Genomic DNA, 20,991 nt, shown 5'->3' on the forward strand with positions numbered 1-20,991 from the left:
TACAAAACTTGAATAAAATGAAATATACACTCAGCTAAGATATTTGTCAGTGTTGATTTGATGAGAAGGAACAGAGAACATGGTCACACAAACATGCAAATAGCAAGTTTGACAAATAATCAAGTTATACAGTATATAGCTAGACAGATTTTTTTTTTTTTTTTAATTTACATTTTCCACAAAAAAATTATCTGTACTGAACATCTAGGTTTATTTTGTTTATCATAATTATGATTTTGTAATTTATATGCACCCAGACTTGTTATTTAATGGCTAAATGGATAGGTAATTGTTCTAAAGCAACAAGTGATAACTTTAGATTAAATGACTTGCTGGGTCTAACTGTTACTTTTCAGTACATTTCTAATGCCATGCCCATTTTTTATTTTTTTTTTTTGTAAATTGGTCTTTGGCCCCAGGTGTGTGACTTAAAGCCCATGTTGGTTGACATACTGTATTTATGTCTATAATGCTCCTGTAGGTATTTTGTGTCGTTGATTACGGATTATTTGCACAGCATTTTGAGACGATATCACAGGATTGCGACAGGTCTCTGTCATGGGAAAACTACAAGTCACCAAACTCTCTTCCCTCACATTCCTAGCCACTTTTTGATGGAGCTCACTGGCGACCAATTGATAAAATGCACTCCTCTGAGGGCGGGAGCAGGGAATTTTGTGGTTGTTGGTAGGCGGGACTTCCTTCCCCTAGAGTTGCAGTTGGATGGCAGCAGGCAGCTGCTGGGCTGACACGTAACTAAAGTTAAAGGTTCTGCGGAGGCCTCGTCGGGGACTTGAGGTCTTACTTTTTCCATACTCTCCTTTGAATCGCGTCGGAAAAGAGAGAGCCCGCTAGGGGCAAAGAAGGACGCGTACGCGAGTCGCCAGCCTCGGTTTGTCCTGCGTTCGAGCAGCGCAGAGCCAAACTCCATAGAGTTTGACGTGAAGTCAGGCAAAAAAATCTTAGCGGCTACTTTGAAGTTACTGGGGAGAACCGTGAGTGGATGCGGCTATGCTAAAATAATGTACACAGAAGCCAATATTAGCGCCTAGCCCGTATTTTTCTGCGTGGAAATGCTCGGGGAGTGACGGGAGTGAGGGGAGAGGGGTGGGGGGGGCTTCTTCAGTCTTCGCCGGGAGGTAAAAAAAAAAAAAAAAAAAAAAGTTGTGTCGGAAGTTTCCAGCAGCAGAGACGGGGCTTTCTCGCGCAGACGGCGGGGAGGGGTGCGGGTCAACATGGGAAACGGGGTGTGCTCCCGGAGGCAGCGGAGGATCTTCCAGTGTCTCCTGCTGCTCACGGTGGTCTGCGGGATGATGTACGGGGGAATGATATCGTTTGAGATGCACAAACAACTCAAGAGGACGGAGGCGATGGCACTCAAGTACCAACAACACCAGGAGTCCCTCTCGGCACAGCTCCAAGGTAAACACAGTGACGGTGATGCGATTGACAGTTGTTCAGTCTCCACGCCGGTGATTGGGGTTGAGAGCTGGGTTCTTTTGAATCTAACGAATGTCACGCCAGACTCTACTAATAAAACTGCAATTTTAGTGTTGTTGTGGGAGCTGTCAAAGCCTACCCCTCTCACAATAAACCTGAGGAGTTAATTCAATTCCTTACGAACCATAGATCTGTTCGGCGTCCAGTTAGCACACTTAGCTTCTTAAATCGTAAATGTTTAATGTTTTCTTTTGTCTTGAAAGTCTGAACTGTATCGGAGTAAATGCTTATTTGTGTGTGTGTCAAACGCTGGAATAGATCCACAAAGCCTTAGTCCATTTAAGCAGTCTCTCAGACCTAACTGGACTGTAGCTATACTGTAGCCAGTCGTTGATTTACTTGCCTATGACCTTTGACCTTAGGTGGCTTTCTAATCTTGTGGTAAACCAGGTTAAGGGTCGAGCAGATTGGGCTTTAAAGTTCAACAGATACTTCGTTTGGTGGGACAGGTCTGCCTTCTGTATGGTTCTACTGTAAGGAGGGAGATTAGACCCCACAGTCCTCCTAAGTGTGCTATACTGCGGACTGGAGGCTGTGACACACACACACACACACACACACCTGCTTGTAGTCTCTGTGTCCCCAGGCTCACTTCAACAGTATACCGATTAGTATACTTTAAAGTCATGAGGTCAGCCAGCACATCTGCTTCTGCCAGCCACAGATGGGGGAACAGAGAAGGGAAAGGGAGCACAGTCACTCTAGTTTTAAGCACAGGCTGAAGAATCATAATGTTACAAACAGTTTTAACTTTGAAAAAAAAAAATCTTTAAATGGGTTAGTCAGCTGGGTGCTGCACCACCCTGATAATGTGAGTGGTCCAACATACTGCCATTACCCTACTGAAGACGGTATTGTTTGCAACATTTTTCATTTTAATCTTGCCATATCATAGTCTTTTAAGCCTACCTGTTAACAGCTAAGAGCTTTGTTCTACGTTGATAGTGGCTGTGTTGTTACAGAGGACAGTATAGAACTTGTTTACAACGTAGACACCTCATTCAAACACCTTTCAATTTAATAATTTGAGCTACATATGAAAATGAGCATTCAACCCTATTACTGCATCAAAAAACATTATTAGCTAACAGTAAGTCATTTATTTATAATAGACATGTTAAAATTTGGCGCTAATGTTCCAGTCCCTTTTATTTAAATTTTGAATTTAAATTCTGATCATGGGTCACCCAACTTCTTTGAAGTTAGATTACAGATTTTCCCTTTAAAGTGTCTGTGGTTGCACTTCAAAATGTGATGTGGTCGTAAAGACTCACCAATTTTTTAGCAACAGCCAAGAACACAATAGCTACCAGTAAAAACCACAACATTAATGCTCGAAAAATCCATAGATATTGACTAATCTGTTTGCTTCATTGCCATTTGTTGAGAATAGTGACGCGCACACTCACATTAGTAGACCTACACTATGTTCCCCTGTATTACTAGCAGAATGTTCCAATTAAAAACCTAACTAGAGGAACTTCTAACACACCCCACCTCTACAAAAGATTAAACAGTCTTGTCCTACAGTAACCCCCTGATTTACTCCATCCCTATAAAGAAGCCTAAACACACTGTTGTGCAGACAGGATGTGAGGTTGTGTGTCATGCCATTATGCAGAGACAGAGCCCGCCCCTACATGGCTTCATATATTCAAAGTTTGTGCCCACATCCGGGAATCAAAGAGTGTGTCAGGGTTTTAGCCCAGACTCTGGATCTGATCATTTAATGCAACCTTTGATCCACCTAACCTGCAGTCCACAGCTTGGTCCAGTATACCTACCATAGTGTTGTCCTTAAGCTTTTTACACCTCAGATGTATGTAAACATGTATCCATGCACATGGATTAAGACCTTTGTTTCGTGGTCATGTGAAGCATTCTGTGACAAATTTGCATAGCAGTGGGTTTCCAAGTGGAAGGCTTATATAAGAAATGTGAGAGTTTCCTCCATTACACCAGGATCCTCTCTATCAGTCTCTTGGAAAAAAGTAGCTAAGCAGCGTCTTTTAGTCAGTTTCAGGTCGACATTATACAAATAGCTTCTATTTCATTTTCAAAAGATGCAGTGTATCTGATATATACAGAAACAGAGAGCATGGCAGTATAATTTGACACGGAAAGTGATATTGCGTAACTTCATTTGGGTCGCTCAAATTGTGAACCACACCCATACTCTCATTGTGAAGTGATGGATCATTCAGCCAATCAAAAGGTCCAGGCCACTCGAGCTCCACCGCTGACTGTTGATTGTTGTTTTTCCTGCCCTATATTTAGAGGTGGGCCATAGCTTGGGGGGTTGCAATCCAACCATATTGATTCACTGTTGCCCACTGTAACCCCAGGCCTGGCAGTTGTGGGTCATTTAAAAGCATCAACTGGCACTTTGTGGTTATTCCTGAGCTCTGACAAATGTGTCCCTGTGATTTAAAACCCATTCACTCCCTCACACACTCACAAACACATCAGTGTTTCTATGCCATTTGCAAAACATTAATCAAACGGAATAATTACAGCCATCTCTATTTGAATGTTGTAATATTTTTTTACATCACCAACACTGTTGTTGCCTGCTGTTTTTCGTAATCAACACTCTCGTCTCAACCGATGTTATAGTTTTTTTTGCCAATGGGTTAAAAGGAAGTAAATACTTTTGTTGTTTGAGTTCGAGATCCAATTTCTTCCTGGATTTAACAGAAGTATTGGAATTGATTTGGGTTTCTGTATTTCCTGATAAAAATGAAAAGGTCAGATTTTGTCATGCAAAGTTCCTTCCAAACAAGAAATGAACAATAAAAATGTAAAGCATGACCTGAAAACAAAACAAATCAACAACACAACACACTGCTGTGTACATAAAGAATATAAACCTGCATTTTATGTGAATATTACATTACTATAGGTAAAATCTAGTCTTTAATTTCAAAATTTTATTTCTGTGATTTTGTTAGATGAGGGGGTTCAGTGCGACTGGTATTGACATACAGAACCTTCATACGATTTGTTTTGGGGTCTCAAATGTCCAAATCTGTCTGTCCTTCAACCTTCATCTTGAAGTCCATTATTTTGGGCATTTAGGAGGTGAGTTTTTTGCCGGGTTCCCACCTGTCTGAGGTTTCTCAGATTAACTGAGTTACAATTTCAGTAAGAGAGACTCAGCACCACCTAGACCACCTTTTTTTTGTCTCGTTTACACATGTTTAAATGTGTAATTACTGGGTGTAAAGATACCTGTGTGACCTATGTTTACCAGTAGGAGGTAGAAGGAAAGCTGCCATCGGAGGAGGACATTTGATATGTTTCAGTGGAAGCTTTGTGCAAGTTTGCCCTGTCTGCTCCTCTGAGGGATAGATAAAAATGAAGTGACTGAAATGAACTGTGATTACAACGAGAAACTCAAAAATTTTGACTTTGATATGCGCATATAGTAGTAGAGCTTGAGCTGTAGTGTAAGGAAAGCTGTGAAGTAAACTCACAAAAAAATTGTCTTGTAATTGGAATTTCTCGTGGAAATTTATATACGTATTATATTTTTGTGACCTAATAATTGATCCCAGATCGGCTCATGTGTTCTTACAAGTTTTCAAAGTTCTGGCCCAGTGCAGGGCATAACCTAGATGTAGAGAGGATTGAGTCAGATTACCTGTTGACAACACTAAACAATACATTGTACATGTTTCAGGTGTTCAAAATAGATGCAGCATACATGAACCATGAACCAACCCTCTGCATTATTGGAATAAGTTATTATCGGTACTGAATCTCACTCCCCTCTAAATTGAACTGGTTTCCTGTGTGTGTGCTCAGTGGTACACACACACACACACACACACACACACACACACACACACACACACACACACGAACACACAAACACACAAACACAATCCTGGAGCCCATTTCCCAGTGTGATTGATAGCAGTCACAGTCCACACAACCATTTTACTCTAACCGGTCCAATTTTCTCCACATCTAAACCAGTAGGCAAGTAAAGGTCATGCCATAGAGAAGTCCCTTGTTCTCACTCTGCCAGTGCACTTTAACCACAGTGTTAGGGAAATGTTTCATTGGTCTGAGGGAAAAAAGCCTCAAACAATAAATGTTTACTCCCATGCTCATTGAAGTTTGACTTACATGAGGGCAGATGTAAAATGAATAAGTGTGTTGGTGTGTACTTAGAAGCTTTCATTTGTGGGAACAGTAGATCCTGAAACACCAGCAAATGGCGGTACCAATCTTTGCATCTGAATATTTGTAGTTTTGTTCGTATGTTATTTTGATCTGGGTTGAAGAAGTTGACTCTAATGTAATTTCTCATTTTGTTGTTTGTAATTTTTTTCACATTGGAATGCTTTGTAAAGCAAATTAAAGGAGAGACGAAGTAAAAGATATGTATTTTAATATTTCAACTAAATTTTCAATTCATTTATTCTTCTCGTTTAATCTTTGACCTTGTCATGTTTATGTGGAGCAAAGTGAGTTTCTAAATGAAACATATTATGAAAAAATTCACTGCCTAGTGGCAGTATTAATGGGCTTAAATTATTCAGAAGCACATTCAAATTACATCGTGTTTTTTAGCCTGTAGCTTTTTTGTAGCTGTCGCCCAACTTGTCTATGTTGTCCCCTAGAGAGAGGGTGTGTGTGCTGTGGCGTTAGCTGAGAGCAACATGGCCTCATCTTTGGCACATCTGAGAAGGTACAGAGCCTCCAACAAGCAGAATAAAACCTCCCTAATCTCATGTAACCTAACGTCCATCTGATTAAGCTCAGAGAAAAGAAAGAATTTGGAAAGACCGTTTTTTGGAGTTTTTTGGATTTCAGCCAGTTTTACAGGCATTAAACCTCATTTGTTACTTCTGAGACGGTCTTATGACATGAAGTTATGAACATAACACAGTCTTGCAGAAGAGAATCAACATGAAGCACTGATCACAGCAGTGAACACTGATGGCTTAGTGATTATAGTGGGTAATAATTGATAGTCACAAAGTTCAAGGTAAACATAGTATTTTCCAGTGTTTGACAAGTAAAAAACTGGTACAACCAGTTGCATTAATTCAGTGAAATTACTTTTATTTCCCACTCAGCACAGTTTGCAAAAACAGCAAGTATGGCGATATAAACTGCATGTTAATAGCATTAGATGTTGAAAACTACAGATGTAAGAAAGCACTGAAAAAGGGGTAACTTTCTATATACAAAGGAGCAGAAATTGGCATAAAAGCACATACATGTTCACTCAATGCCACAAAGTGCTGTACATTTGAAATACCCATTTACAGCAACACCAGGGTGCAGACAATGGCAAATATTAGTGACAGCGGCGGTGTCTTTGGAGAAAAAAACAGTGCCACCAGATAGGGCAGTTTGTCTGTGAAGTTCAGATCAAGTTAACAGACCTGTGGCGTCGTCGTTTATTTAACAAAATCTCTTATTAGAAAAGTGTCACTGTTGAACAGAGCTAATTTCTTTTATACCAAATGAGGGACATTTTCCACATTATTAAAGGCTGAAAGGGTTCCATTAAATAACCACCAAGCTATTTCATGAGTTTGAATTTAATGTCTGTCCTGTATTAGCTTGGCTACCCATTAGTTACTTTATTGCACCTTAATACCAAGTCTGTGTCTCACCCCCTCATTGTGGTTTTTGTGTTTCCGAGTCTGTCACTTTCCATTCAGTCTTTCCTGGTTTATATATTTATCTTTGTTCTATTTGTGCCTGCCTCACTGCTGTGAGCTTTCCTCTGTTTCACTCTTCATTTCTTTTTTTTCTTTTTTCTTTTTTTTTGCTAATTCTCTGTGCCTACGTCTGCTTCTCTCTCCTACACTCTCTTACCCTTCTCTTTCTCAGTTTTATTGTGGTCATGAAATGATTACAAGATTGTTCTGTATAGCTAACAGTTTATCCTGGAATCTGTTGAGCTAGCTCTTAAAAAGGAAGAATAGCCACATCATCAGTTTGACTGCCCAGCCCCCCCTCAGGCAGGAGCGAGAAAATGTAAGAAACTTGAAGAAGCGATGACCTAGTAGTCACGGAACAAGTTTTTTACAAAGTATCTTTCTCACCAAAGTGTTGATGGGAGTTACTGTTGTCATTACTTGGCACTTATCAAGAAAAAGTTACAAAATGCTTCACATAAGATATTTAAAAAAAAAAACAAAAAAAAAACAAGAGTTGAATGACACTTGACTCGTAAACCATGTGGCCCTAAAAATGTATTCTGTCTACTCAGAAAATGCTGTGTGAATACTTTGTTGTGTTCATTATGGTTGACAAATTTCTGTTTGAATGTTAAAATTACTTAAAATTACTACAATTTTGAATATATAAAGTATGCTACTATAACTATACAATATAACTAGCATAACTTTCAGGAAGGAGATTAAATACCTGATATGTAGGTTACAAATCTGTTACCACTAGAAAGTATTTGGAGATCCAATACAGTAATACTATACCAGTAAAATTGCACTATTATCTACTTGATATGTTTATTCGTAAGTCCTGAAGGAGGTAATTGATATAAGTGTAGATAAATTAATTGAACTGAAAGTCTTGAGTATTCTGCAACAACTCTGCATGACAGTACATGCACATGAAGAACAGAAATGGTTTTAAAACGTCACTGTTGGTCACAAATGCACAATCACAATAGAGCCTTTGCAGACCGGGTACAGACAGGTGAATGTCTGCTAAAATACAGTGTCAGAAGAGATGAGTAGCCTCCAGTTAAAATCTGGGGAATGAAAGCTCAATATGAGAGACGAAAACTGAATTTGCATCTGAATCAGGAAAAGTGTGTTTAAATGTTTATTTATATTTAGAATAAGTAATATGTATATTCGCTTTTAAGCCATTAAATTCAATTATGAGTTTAAATGCTGTCCCATCATCTCCTTTCATCTCCGTCAATGTTCTTTTATTTCATTTTTTGTGGTCGTTACTTACTTGAATCTCCCTTCTGCCAGAATACCCACAAACACAAAAGGTGTGTTTTTATAAATTAATTAGGCTCCGGGGTCTGCCTCGAAGCCTCAGGAGTTTCCTAGAAAACTCAGTAGAGCACTTATCAGTGAAGCTTTATCTGAAAGAAAAAAGGCAGCGCAGGTGAATGGAGCAAGTTAGGAAAGAAGGGCAAAAAGGACCTGCAGCTTGCAAACCTGCCATTACTTCTTCATTTGTTCCATCGTTTGTGTGTGTAACTATGTTGTGTCGGCCTCATCTCCATCCTGTAGTCTGCTGCTGGGGTGAACCTAATTCCCCACAGGGATAAATTCCGTTACATTTGATTTAATCTTGAATCTGATGAAGGTGAAAAAATGGAAGGGAAAAAACAGGGAATCTGTTGAGACAGAGTGTGGGGAGTTTGGGGAGAACAGCTGGAGAGATTTCAAGCGAGTCTAAGATAAAGCAGGATTTCCGTTAAAATAAAGAGATATACAAGAGATTTGGGGTTATGAAGGAGCATTAAGGACTCATTTTTACCGAGAATTATGTTAATTTACCTTAAACTCAACTTGTCAGCATTAAGACAAAAATTGTCTTAATGAATCATACTTTCTAAACCTCTTCAACACCACCCACCAGGCACATAAGCACAATTGTAAATACCCCTAGACCACCAGACTTGTGAGGAATACCGCAGCTTTCTGTTGATTGAGGAGCTATCATGTCCCGACATCTCAGTGTGATTGAATAAATATCACTCCTGGCTCTTACATCAACCATAATGTGCATATCCTCTCTCTCTGTCTGCCTCTCTAAAATGAATGTTTATGATTTTGTGAATGTATATATTTGTATTACCGCTCTCTTGTTGTTTAGTTTACCTTCCACCTGGCCCAAACAGAGGTCAAACTTCTCACCAAACCCCTGTGTTTTCTCTCTCTGCCTACCTCCCTCCCTCTGTTTATCCCCCCTATCTTTCCCTCCATCTGTGTTTCACATGTTTAGTTGTGTATGAGCATCGCTCTAGGTTGGAGAAGTCTCTGCAGAAGGAGAGGTTGGAGCACAAAAAGGCCAAAGAAGGTGAGAAAAGCAACATCTACACTCAACTCTGACTGTTGAGGTATGTCTCCATTCAAGGGAGCTTTGGGAAATTCATATCTCACACTGAGACTGCATATCGTGGTGGTGAAATGAATATTAGATCCCAATAAGTATTACATTCTTATTTTTGTTTATTTGCTAAATAAATGTAAAGTGTAAATGAATTGTATTTGACAAGTTTTATGTTAAATATTACTGAGTTTTTAACCACCTTGAACATTTTAACAACACCCCCTGCAACATAATTTTCCACTACATTGGTAAAAATTAACTTTAACTAATTAACTAAATTTATCTTGTTAAAAAAATCTGTTCTGATTTCTAGATTATCTGGTTTACAAACTCGAAGCACAACAGTCACTGAACAAGGAGAAGGTATGTTTTTTCACATAATTACCATTTCTTCTATTAAAATTTATCTTTAAACTCAGTTTTACAGATTGTTTGAGCTGTTCCTTATCAAGTGTCCACAACTGCGGTGACTTACACTACCAGCTTGAATTAATCTCTTTACAAGCATCTGTTGTTACAGTAACAGTAAGCCCGCACAACAAAGTCACTTGAGTTTTGTAACCTTTTGTTTTTATGCTGAAACAGCAAGACTCCAGCAGCAGATTCAACTCTTTACAAGTGCAACATCAGATGTTAAAGGTATGGATGAAATTAATCCCGAGACACACTTGCGCTTACCATGCAGGATTCTGTATTCTTATCATTAACACAGACATCCTCGTATTTAACCTTATTTCTTCCTGTCGTTCATTTCAACACACACTTGCAGACCTCGCCACACTACATCCTTCCTCTTTTTGGTGTAAAGTTTATGCATGGGTGCGGGACAGTTAGTTTTTCATTGGTGACTGATGATTCATTGATTTATTAAAATGAGAAAAACAAAACAAAGGCCATGTGATGACTAGTTTTTTTTTCCTCTCTGTCAGAACCAGCATGAGGACCTGAAGAAGCAGTATTACGAGCTGCAGGACCAGCACCAAGTGCAGGGTGAGGACCACAGCCGGTTGCTGGACGAACACAGAGAGCGATATGAGAAGCTGCAGCAAACCAAAGAGGGGGAAGTCTCCCAACTGAAAGGTACAGATTTTTGTAGCTTTCTGTAGGGCTGTCATCATTAAAGACTTACTTTGTCTCCATCTTCTGACTTTATTAAATACTGCAAGTGTTTTATGTGCAGACTTTCAGATCTAGTAAAAAGTCACATGCTTTCTGTTAATGTGTTTGCTGTTTTTAACTGCAGAGAATGTATATAACCTGAGAGAGGAAAATAAACAGCTGAGGAAAGCCCACCATGACATTCATATACAGCTACAGGATGCCCAGGTGAGAACATGAGACATATTCTTTTCAACTTTTTAGTCTTTTTTTTAAATTTTATTTTCCAAAAAAATATAACCATAAAATTTACGCTATCTGTTATTTGATATTGAAGAAATAGAGTTTTGTCAGTGAGTCAAAAATAGTGAAATAGTGCCAGCAAAATTGGGTGAAAAATATGTGTTGTTTTATCTGAAATCCTATTTTAAATAAAAGATCAAATGCAAGCCTAACATAAAAATAGATGGCTCATTCCTGTTCTGTGGTTGCACTTGTGTTTTCAGCTTCAGCATCAGGACCTGAAGGCAGCCCATGACCAGCTGGCACTGACACTACAGGACCACAAGAGTGCGCTGGCTGCAGCTCAGGTAGGAGGGTGCATGGAGAAGCAGTCTCATTGTTCACTGATGTCAGTGAATACAACGGCTGATTGATTGCTTCACAGAGGACAGATTTTACATTTAGTTGCATTGAGAGATAAGAGATTTGTGTTTCATTTTGTCATCAAGTATAACGTTGTCTTTTTAGCATGTTAGCAGAGAAGCTACAGAGTCAAGGACAGTGTAAATGGAGCAAAATGTTTCAGTGATAAGGTAGGGTCTGTTACTGTTGCACAGAATGTGTCACTTATATGAGTGAACCCACCTTTATTTATTAAAACTAATGAGCAATTAATGAGCTGATGAAAAAGGAGGTCATACAGGAAAACTGAAGAGTAAGTTCCGCATGTCCCCAGAGAAACTAAAACATCCTCTCCTCTGCTCTGCATTCCTCTCAGCCCTACTGACCTTTACTTTAACCTTCTCAGTAAAGCAGAAAAAAAGAAAAAAACATGCACGATGTGTTGCTTGTTTTTTTGGGTAATTAGATCAGATGTTGCTGTTTCTCCTTGGAAGTGATCTTTGAGATTCCTAAATGGTTCACTTAATATACAGTACTCTGCTGATTTGTTTGAAATGCTCTCCTCCTTTCCGTCTGCATTTATGGATAGTCACTCACTCTCCTCTCTTTTCCGCTCTCTCTTTCTCTCTGTCTGTCTGCATTTGTTAATTTGTTTTAAAGCCTGTCCTGTTTTTCATCAGTATTTCTAGTTGGACGGACACACGCACACGCACGCACACACACACACACAAGCACACTAAACTCTTTGCTTCACTCCAGGGAGTTTGGTTTAGTCAGGGCTGTCAGAGCAGTACATCTAAAGCATGTTGCAACCAATCAGCCAGAAAGATATAATGGAGGGACTGAAGCGAAAGAAAGAGAGAGAGGAGGAATTTAAAAAGAATTTCTAGAATTTAACCCTCTGGCCTCGTTACGAAGTACGTGTGTATGTACTTTATAAAAGAATTGTCGTGTCATTTGTTGGTATATTGGACTGGATGGTAGGTTAGAAAAGAAATGTCTGTATCACCTCAGGTGAAGTTGTGGCCAGAGAGTTTGTTTTTGTGTAATGACTGTGTTGTTGTGTCTTTATAGTGCAGGTAATGGTGGTGTTAAGACAGTATTGAGATGCCAGATGAATGAAGTTGAAATTTTTCTCTCTTAAAAACATACAGTATTTTAATCTATTATATAATCTATAATTATATATATATATATATAAAATTAATCTATAATATTTAGGGCTGGGTCTCAAACATCACAACTTTTCCAGTACCGACCAAAATGTCCAGCACCTGGTTAAAAGTTTTTTGGAGGGGCGTAGTTCTCTCTTTTAACTGACCAAAATGTGTCTGTAGCACAGACAAAACTGTCAGGTGCTGAAAGTTGGCATCCTTCCATTGTCTGGTCAGACTCATAGTCTTGTCCATCAGATATTTGCTAGTTTAAATCCTAGTTTTTAGAGATTTCAACTGTTCTTATGCACCTGTTTGGTTTAGATCAAATTTAACCTTTAAGAAGTTTGTCCTTTTTTTAATTAAAAAAAAGTTTTGTAACATATTTTTTAAAATAAAAAATCGGGAAAAGAATTGTTATGTAATCAGGCATCATATTGGCTCAAATATTGAAAATATTCAGAATGATACCCAGCCCTATCTGTTCCAAGTCTGGGATTTTTTCCTCCTTGAGGTGCACACGGTAGAGAATTTCGGATACCATTTAAAGAAGTCAGTTTTTATAAACTGCAGTTAATTGCTTTATTAATGACAAATAAATCCCTTACTGATGTGTTTTAAATCAGTTATAAGCTTTTAATAAAAACTTTTGGGTTGCCAAGTTGTGAAAATTAGTTTCCCACTTTCTAATTGGTCATCAGCAAAAGGCAACAGTTGTTCCTATTAATGGGTTATGACTGATCTATAGAATATCAGTGAATGATTATAGACAAGTAATAAAGCCATTACTTACAACATAAGCCCATTATCAATTATTTTTTGGAATACTTAGAATCCAACTGCATTACACGATTCACCCAGGATTTTCTGTCTTAGCCCTCTTATAGCTGTACATGTTGTTCCCTTTAGGTGCAGGTAGATGAATACAAGGAGCTGAAGGAGTCCCTGAACAGGGTTCCCAACGTGAGACAGCCCGAGCAAAACCCTGCTCCCCAGCAGCCGCAAGCAGCTGCCGCCATAGCCCCCGAATCCCATGTCCGTGAGGCCCACCAGGCTGCGATACTCGAACGGCCACATAAAGATGAGCCAGCCCATGAAGATCACCAGGCTCAGCAGGACAATGAGTCCAGGGTAATGTGGGATTCTTTTGGATCACTTTACGATCAAGACAAAAGGCAGACAGCACATATGAAAATGCACAGTTCTAATTATTTTGCGTCTTGATTTCGTCTCAGTTTGACCACCAAGTACAGGAGGTGCATGCCCAGTCCAAGATCAAGTCCCACTCAACCGTATCCCAGCACACCTTGTCAGAGAAAGAGGAGGAGGATGGAGAGGGAGAGGCGGAGAGGAGGAGGGAGCTGGCGGAGGAGGAGATGGCTCAAGCAGGACAGCCTCAGAGGTTTGAGGAGGACCCGGACCAACCACAGGATGAGCAGCAGCAGGAGGAGGAGGAGGAGGAGGAACAGGGACAGCCAGATGAGAACGCACTGGACCGACAGAGACGTCAGCCACAACTGGTCAGAACTGGTTGAGACTACTCAGTCTTATGTAAACAGGGTTGATTTAGGTTTCCTGTATCTCATTTGACTATTACTAGTTTAGAGTGACTGTTATGTCATTTAAAACTTAACATAATAAACCTTATAATCATGAGTTAGTCATGTGTGGCCTTGTCATATCAGACAGATTGAACTGCTAATCATTTAGCTTTAATCCCAGAGGAACCAGAATAAATTACAGCATTTGCCCGGTGCTTACTCCTTTGATTACTGGCAGCTTGCTCATTAGGTGTTGTTCTCATTGTTTTATGCTGTCATTTTTATCTATTAAACTTTACCAAGATAAAAGGATATCCTATATCCCTTATTTGTCTCTCAAAAAACAGTAAATCTGTGTATCCGATTGGCTCTACTTTTTTGAATCTTTTGAATTCATTTGTCATCTCAAAGGAACCCCATGCAGAGTTGCATCGGGACACCCCACAGCAGCACGAGGCACACGCCCAGGTGGAGCGTGTGAAGTCGGCCTACGAGCAGCAGCAGGAGCAGCAGCGCCTGGAGGCTCAGAGGGCCGAGGAGCGCAGGCAGATCCAGATGCGACAGGAGGCCCTGCAGGCGCAGAGGGAAAGGGTGCTGAAGGAGAGGGAGCAGAGGCTGAAGGAGGAGCAGGAGAGAGAGGAGCTGCATCACAGGGAGGCCGACAGACGGGAGCAGCTGCTGAGAGAGGAGCACAAAAGGTCAGATTTAAAATCAGTTGGAATCACTTAAAATCAGGCGCACAGGGAGTTCGTCCAAATTACTATAATATATTTCCTGATTTAAACTCAGAGGTATCTTTGAGGTTGTCAGACTCTAAGATTTCTGTTGCTATACTAATACAAAAGAGGCCAATGCAGTTTAATATGTCCTGTTCAAATGACTGAAAAATTTGTAAATTTCAATTTAATTTCTCAAGCCTTTTAAGGCAAGTATTAAACTGACAAGAAGAAAGTGAAATGAACTGACCCAAACCTGGTGTTTCCTCTTTAGTCTTGTTGCTGCATTAGCTCAAAAGGCAAATGGAGCGAGAGAATTAGAAACTTGGTAAAACACAGCTGTCGGCCATTTTTTAATCATGTTTCTAAAGGAATGTCAGAGGAAACGCTTAATGAGACTTCCATTGCCTTGATTAACCCTAGCAATTAAAATCTCCTTCCCACAAACTGGAAACAAGAATCGACTGAGAGGTTTTCCACTCACCAAACCAATTAGTCTCATGATGATGCCCTGATTAAATTTGGACAAAGCCAAAGGCTCTGAGAAAGGTAAAATTTTATGGATCTGTACGTACAGATGTGCAAACTGGAGCAGTTCTACTACACAAAGATGTAAAGTATCTTACAGCGATACAGCTAGATATGTACCGAGAGCTCCAAAGAAGACTACTGAACAAAAACTGCAATGTGGCAAGCAGTAAATTTTTAAAACTGTAGTTTGCATGCTTGTTTTTCAACATTAATACATCTTTTTTGATGTGGCTTACAGAGCCTGTACCCTTCTGATTACCTTGTACTGTCATTGTTGGTATTAGGAAGAAGACAGAGTATGAGAACATGGACAATGATATGGTTCAAGGAGAGGAGGATGGTCACACTGAAGATGAAGAAGGTGAGATAGAAAGATTACCTGTAAAATAAATAAATAAATAAATCCTCAGCAGTCAGATACTTAAGAATGTTTATCATTACATCATATGAACAGTACAGCGTAAAATATTCTCTGAAATAATGTTTCTCAGTGTCTCATGACATGAGAAGAGCTCAGAGTGGAAGTAGGCTCATGCTAAGTGTGTGCGTGTGTGCGTGTGTGTGTGTGTGTGTGTGTGTGTGTGTGTGTGTGTGTGTGTGTGTGTGTGTGTGTGTGTGTGTGTGTGTGTGTGTGTGTGAGAACAGAAAGAGATGCTCATAAGCTACATGAGGAGGAGGAGAGAGAAGAAGCAGATCACAGAGTACCACCACATCAACAGGTGACTGTCCATCCATCCATCTCTCCATCCTGCTCACTCCATCTATTTATCGTTAACATTCCCACCAGTGTATCATGTGTCATCATCCATTCATTGAGCCATCAATCCAGAAATCGATTCTTTCATCCTCCGTGCTCACTGTCTCACACTGCCATACTCATCTTCCCTCTATCTATCTTCCACTTGTCAGTCAAAGCAGGGATTTATTAATTCTTCTGAATACCAGTGAGGTTAGAGTACACTAACTGTCACAATCAGTTTTAATCTGCCAAACATATTCAGTTGTTAATCATTAACATTACAGTTTTATCTCTTGCTCTTATTCTAATGTTAGTGCAGCTTATATTTCAAACACTTGCAAATATCAACCCACTTTTACCATTAGTGGTGTATCTCTTCCTTACTCTCCTCTCTTCCTGTGTTATTTCACTACAATCTCTTCATGTATAGGGCGCTGTAGACGGTGAGCTGGACCCCGAGGACGACCCCAACAACCAGGGAGAGGATGAGTTTGAGGAGGCTGAGGATGAGCGGCCGCAGCACAGGGTTGCAGAAGAGGAAGAGGAGGTGGTAGAAGAGGAAGACGAGCCGGCAGCGCCAGTCCAGCACAGAGACGCACACCCCGGCCCCGAACAACCCGCTGTGGAGGAGGAACTGGTGGTGAGGATGGGGTCAGGGAAGGATGATAGAGCAGTATAAAGAGAAAGAAAGGATAAAACCCTCAGGATCAGTTTAATGAGGAGTTCAGCATTTATCTGGAGGGAGTGTTTGAACTTCTGTGCGATTTGTGTGTGTGTGTGTGTGTGTGTGTGTGTGTGTGTGTGTGTGTGTGTGTGTGTGTGTGTGTGTGTGTGTGTGTGTGTGTGTGTGTGTGTGTGTGTGTGTGTCTGTGTCTGTGTCTGTGTGTGTTCAGATGGCTGGAAACCCAGATCAACAGGAAGACGCGATGGACGACCAGTACCAGGAGGGACTAGAGGACGAGGTCTGTAAGACACATGCTCAAACGCACCTTTTACATACTGAAAGAAGAAGCAAAAGATGTGAGGGGGAGGAAATGATATCCAGGAAAGGCAGATTTATCACCAAACACTACACAAATATGTATAGTATGTCCCACATTGTTTCAATCCACTCGGGGATCTTCTAGTTTTATTTTTTATTCCTAAAATCAGACAACCAGTGAACTCCTTTCTGTTGTTATTGCTGTTCTAAAGATCCAGGAGGACATTGCTGGTGGGCAGAAGAGAGAGGAGGAGGTGGAGGAGGATGGAGAGGATCCATATAACGAGAACATAGAACAGGTAGCTTCTTCTGCGGGGAACCACTCAGCGGGTCTCTAGCTTTTCTTCCAATCATTCACATTTCTTGACTACTGCATTTTGCCCAGGTGGTGCCTAGGAAATGCACTCACCCACCACCACAGTGACTCGGGTGAAATCCCAGGCTTTGCTGTGTGCTCCTACGTACATAATTAGCAGTGTGCAGTTTTAGCATGGTGTTAAAAAACATATTTACTTAATATTTCAAAGGAGAAGTTAGTTGTTTTTTTTTTTCTTACACTTCTCTATAGTCAGTTTTCTTGGACCCAGCATCTAGTGGCTATTAGAGGAACTGCATCCTAAAGTACCTCCACAGATTCAAATTCAGCTGTGTAGCCAATAATTATTAATGCCCATTTCTACAGTATAACTTTGGAATCCATTTTTTATTCCCTGGAACTTTTCATTAGGTCCTATCCCAGCCCTTGAGTAACATAACACCCTGAAACTGTTACAGCCGAAAGCGGCTGTAAAATGTTTTGGTATCGCATCTGGAAATATTCACTGCTGTGACATTTTAGCTGTACAGAGATTCAACTGGGTTAGCTCAAGTATGTGCACATACCTGTGTTTTGTCCCCGTAACTTGAACCCGGCCCGTGCGTGGCCTGGTAAATTGAGGGGGATCGGGTGGTGAGTGTGTCGGCGTGTCAGGTTTCAACCTTGGGTTTGGATTCTTCAGTTTGTTCTAAGAGGAAATCTGTTTGACAGGAGAAGCTCGAACACATTTTATGATTTCCAAAACTATCAAATTTAATACAGTATATTGTTTATATAATGTTCAGAGTTCAGAGTATTTTTATTGCGTTGGTTGTGAGTCTTAGGAGTACATTTAAGAAGTGATATCTCCAAAATGTACGAACCTTATGACAACCAGCACTGTACCCTGCTGAGGGGTCCTTGAGCAAGACTCCCTACTACTTTCTTTTCTGTAATTGACCCTTACTTCTGACCTCCTTGGAGGGCGAGATTAATTGATTTATAATCCCTAGCGGGGGAAAACTGTATAGTCAATTTTGTGCGTGTAATATTAAATGTGTATAATCCTTTTGTCTCATGGTGCCAGATATTACAAAAGATTTTCGGACTTAGAAGAGTTAAACAAATACATTTTGTGCAGTGGTTTTAGTTCATATAAATGATCTTGTTTGACTGACTTGTGTTTTATACTTTGTCAGTCACCTAATGAGTGAACGTACTTGTGTGTCTCTGTAATTTGAGCTCAGTGGAGCTTCCAATTCATTCAGTTTCATTCTTGAACTGCTCTACAGTTGGTCTGGCTGAGGTGTCTCAGCTGAACCTTTACACAAATGTCTCTGCTCCCATTTATTTACAACAGAATTACAATCCTGTGTGTTGTAGTCCTGCAGATGGATAAGCAGACAAAACATGCATGCATGCAAACACTCATTGGCCTGTTACAGTCACAAACCACAGATTTCTATGGGGGAACTCTGAACATATTCTTTCCTGTTTTTGTTAGTTTGCCTACATATTTGGTCTGTACTTCTGTAAACGGTGGGAAATCACATGTTTAGAATGCAAATGGGCCCGTAAAAAGAGGATCCTGAGACTAAATGGTAAACAGGAAGACAAATAATATCATTTCAAGTGTGAAGATTAATTGTGATATATACCTGTAAATGTCTGAAATGATAATTTTTAGTGGAAAAATGTGTAAACTTGGATGTTCACAAGATTGTATGTAATGGCCATGAAATCACCGTTTTGTGCTTGTGATTTGCTCCAGGATGAAGTAAAAAACCAGGAGGGACCAAAAACAGAGGAGGATCACAGAAAGGACGCAGAGAATAATGAAGAAGAGAATTACGAAGAGGAAGAAGAGGAGGTAGAGGAGGATACGGCTGGTCGAGACAAGGGAACCAATCGGAGGGCAGAGATGTAGGACAGACGCAGACTTTAACCAGCTGCGGTGCCTTTTCGGCTGCCTGAAGAGCCTATCGGGTCTTTTTTTCCCTTGTTTCTCAGAGGAATAAAAGCAGCCATTCATTCAGAATTCCATTTAGGAAAACTGGGATATTATGCCTGGAAGATAGGAAGCTCTTCCAAACACTGGGGTTGGAACTGATCAGCCGACACTGTGGAAATTGACAGAATTTATAGGACGGAAATGGGATACATACTGTTTTTGTTTTTTAATTAATTTGCTTTTCTGTCTACTCGCACGTCTGCCTGATTGTCTGTCTGCTTCTGTTTTTTTAACAGCAGACAGGCAGAGAATGTAATTTTATCATGTGCTTTCTTTGTGTAAAGAAACCAAAATAAATTATGTTATTCTAATGTCATGTTCAGGCCTTTATATGTATGTTTTATGCAAACAGTTGTATTCTCTATAGAGCTCAAATTTTAATTTGCATCTTGCATTCCAATCGATTGAGTCCTTTTCTGTTATTTATTGTTCATTGTAACAACTCTGACAATCGTAAAAAGGTGCAACATCCCCCCCCGACTGAACTAGTTTGTGTCATAATGACTTTTACCAGCTTCTTGAAGCTGCTAGACGAGAGCATTTTCACCGGATATTTCTGCCAACGTCAATCAAAGAGACATTTCTGGTGAAGCCATTCCGTGCTGAAAGTGTCACTCTGACATGTGCCTTTCCATTCTTGGAAACCTCTTCTGGATCTTACTCATTTTACATTTGGAAAAGCATTTCAATCGGACAGGAGCGATACAGCACGCCAGTTAGTGCTGACCCTCTTGCATATTGCTTCGGCTTAGCCTTAAAAAGGAGGCTGGTTCATGTCAACTGCTGGTGTGAATTAAATTCACAAGACCTAATGCAATTTAATGCAACATCTTTAGTCTGCTGTACAATGTATAGTAAAACAAATGCTGACAATTTGTACATTTTTCTGCCAGTTATATTTGGTACAAAAAAATGTGGGATTTTGATTGTATTAAACCATGTTTGCCACCTGAATGGTGAGTGGAATAAAGAGGCTGAAGGATCTCATACTCTGTTCTCTAATTCTGCGCTTTCTCCTATATGAAGATACAATTTTAAGTTGACTGTCTTTTCGGATGTTCCAGTAGCAGAGAATTCCTCAGAGCTCATAATTGTGGGCCCTCTTTACCCGTCCATCTTACATGTGGGGAAAAAGACTGCTGCAACAATAACGCGAAACTTCACTCAGAGCATGCGGCTGCGGAACTGGCTGGAGGTGGCAGAGACTTCATAGTGGTAGAATAACTTCCGAATCACGGATACCAAATGATACATGATTAACATGTAGAATTCAGGTATTTCTGAGTTTAATTAAGTTTAATTGGCTACCATTTTGATAATCGATAAATTGCTTGACCCATCAGGTTTAGTTTTTTTTTCCCACTCTCGTGATAGTATACGGATGCTCTTCAGACAGATCAAGCAACTTAAATGTCACATTTGGCTCTCTGAATTTTTGATTTACATTTTAAAGTGTTTTCTGACATTTTAAAGGGGCAAAATGATTCATCAAAAAGGAAAATGCAGCTGCTGAAATTGAAAAAAAACATGCAACTGTAAAAATAAGTTCTGAAATATGAAAGAAAATGAATTATTTGTTCGAATAAATTCTACAAATTATTCAACATTACGTTTGAACTGAAAAACCTCTTGATTTATTGTTTGATTTATAGTTTGATTATTTATAGTTAGTCATTTTTTTCAGGGTTCAAGATAAGTACTTCAGCTTTCAGTTCTTTTCGATTACAATTTTG

The 20,991-nt window shown here is 39.8% G+C and overlaps 1 protein-coding gene across 1 annotated transcript; it reads left to right on the top strand.

The window, feature by feature from the left end:
* Nucleotides 1–1,220: 1,220 nt before the first annotated feature.
* Nucleotides 1,221–20,253, top strand: golim4a (golgi integral membrane protein 4a). Its single transcript, XM_040131635.1, has 16 exons — nt 1,221–1,422; nt 9,460–9,534; nt 9,881–9,930; nt 10,153–10,206; nt 10,497–10,647; nt 10,811–10,893; nt 11,172–11,255; nt 13,353–13,574; nt 13,679–13,963; nt 14,396–14,682; nt 15,516–15,592; nt 15,877–15,950; nt 16,401–16,610; nt 16,864–16,932; nt 17,165–17,251; nt 19,019–20,253. The coding sequence occupies exons 1-16, from the start codon at nt 1,236–1,238 to the stop codon at nt 19,172–19,174; spliced, it is 2,151 nt and encodes a 716-aa protein (XP_039987569.1). The 5' UTR covers nt 1,221–1,235; the 3' UTR covers nt 19,175–20,253.
* Nucleotides 20,254–20,991: the final 738 nt, after the last annotated feature.

Source organism: Xiphias gladius, chromosome 7 (genome assembly GCF_016859285.1).
Source record: "Xiphias gladius isolate SHS-SW01 ecotype Sanya breed wild chromosome 7, ASM1685928v1, whole genome shotgun sequence".
NCBI lineage: Eukaryota > Metazoa > Chordata > Actinopteri > Istiophoriformes > Xiphiidae > Xiphias > Xiphias gladius.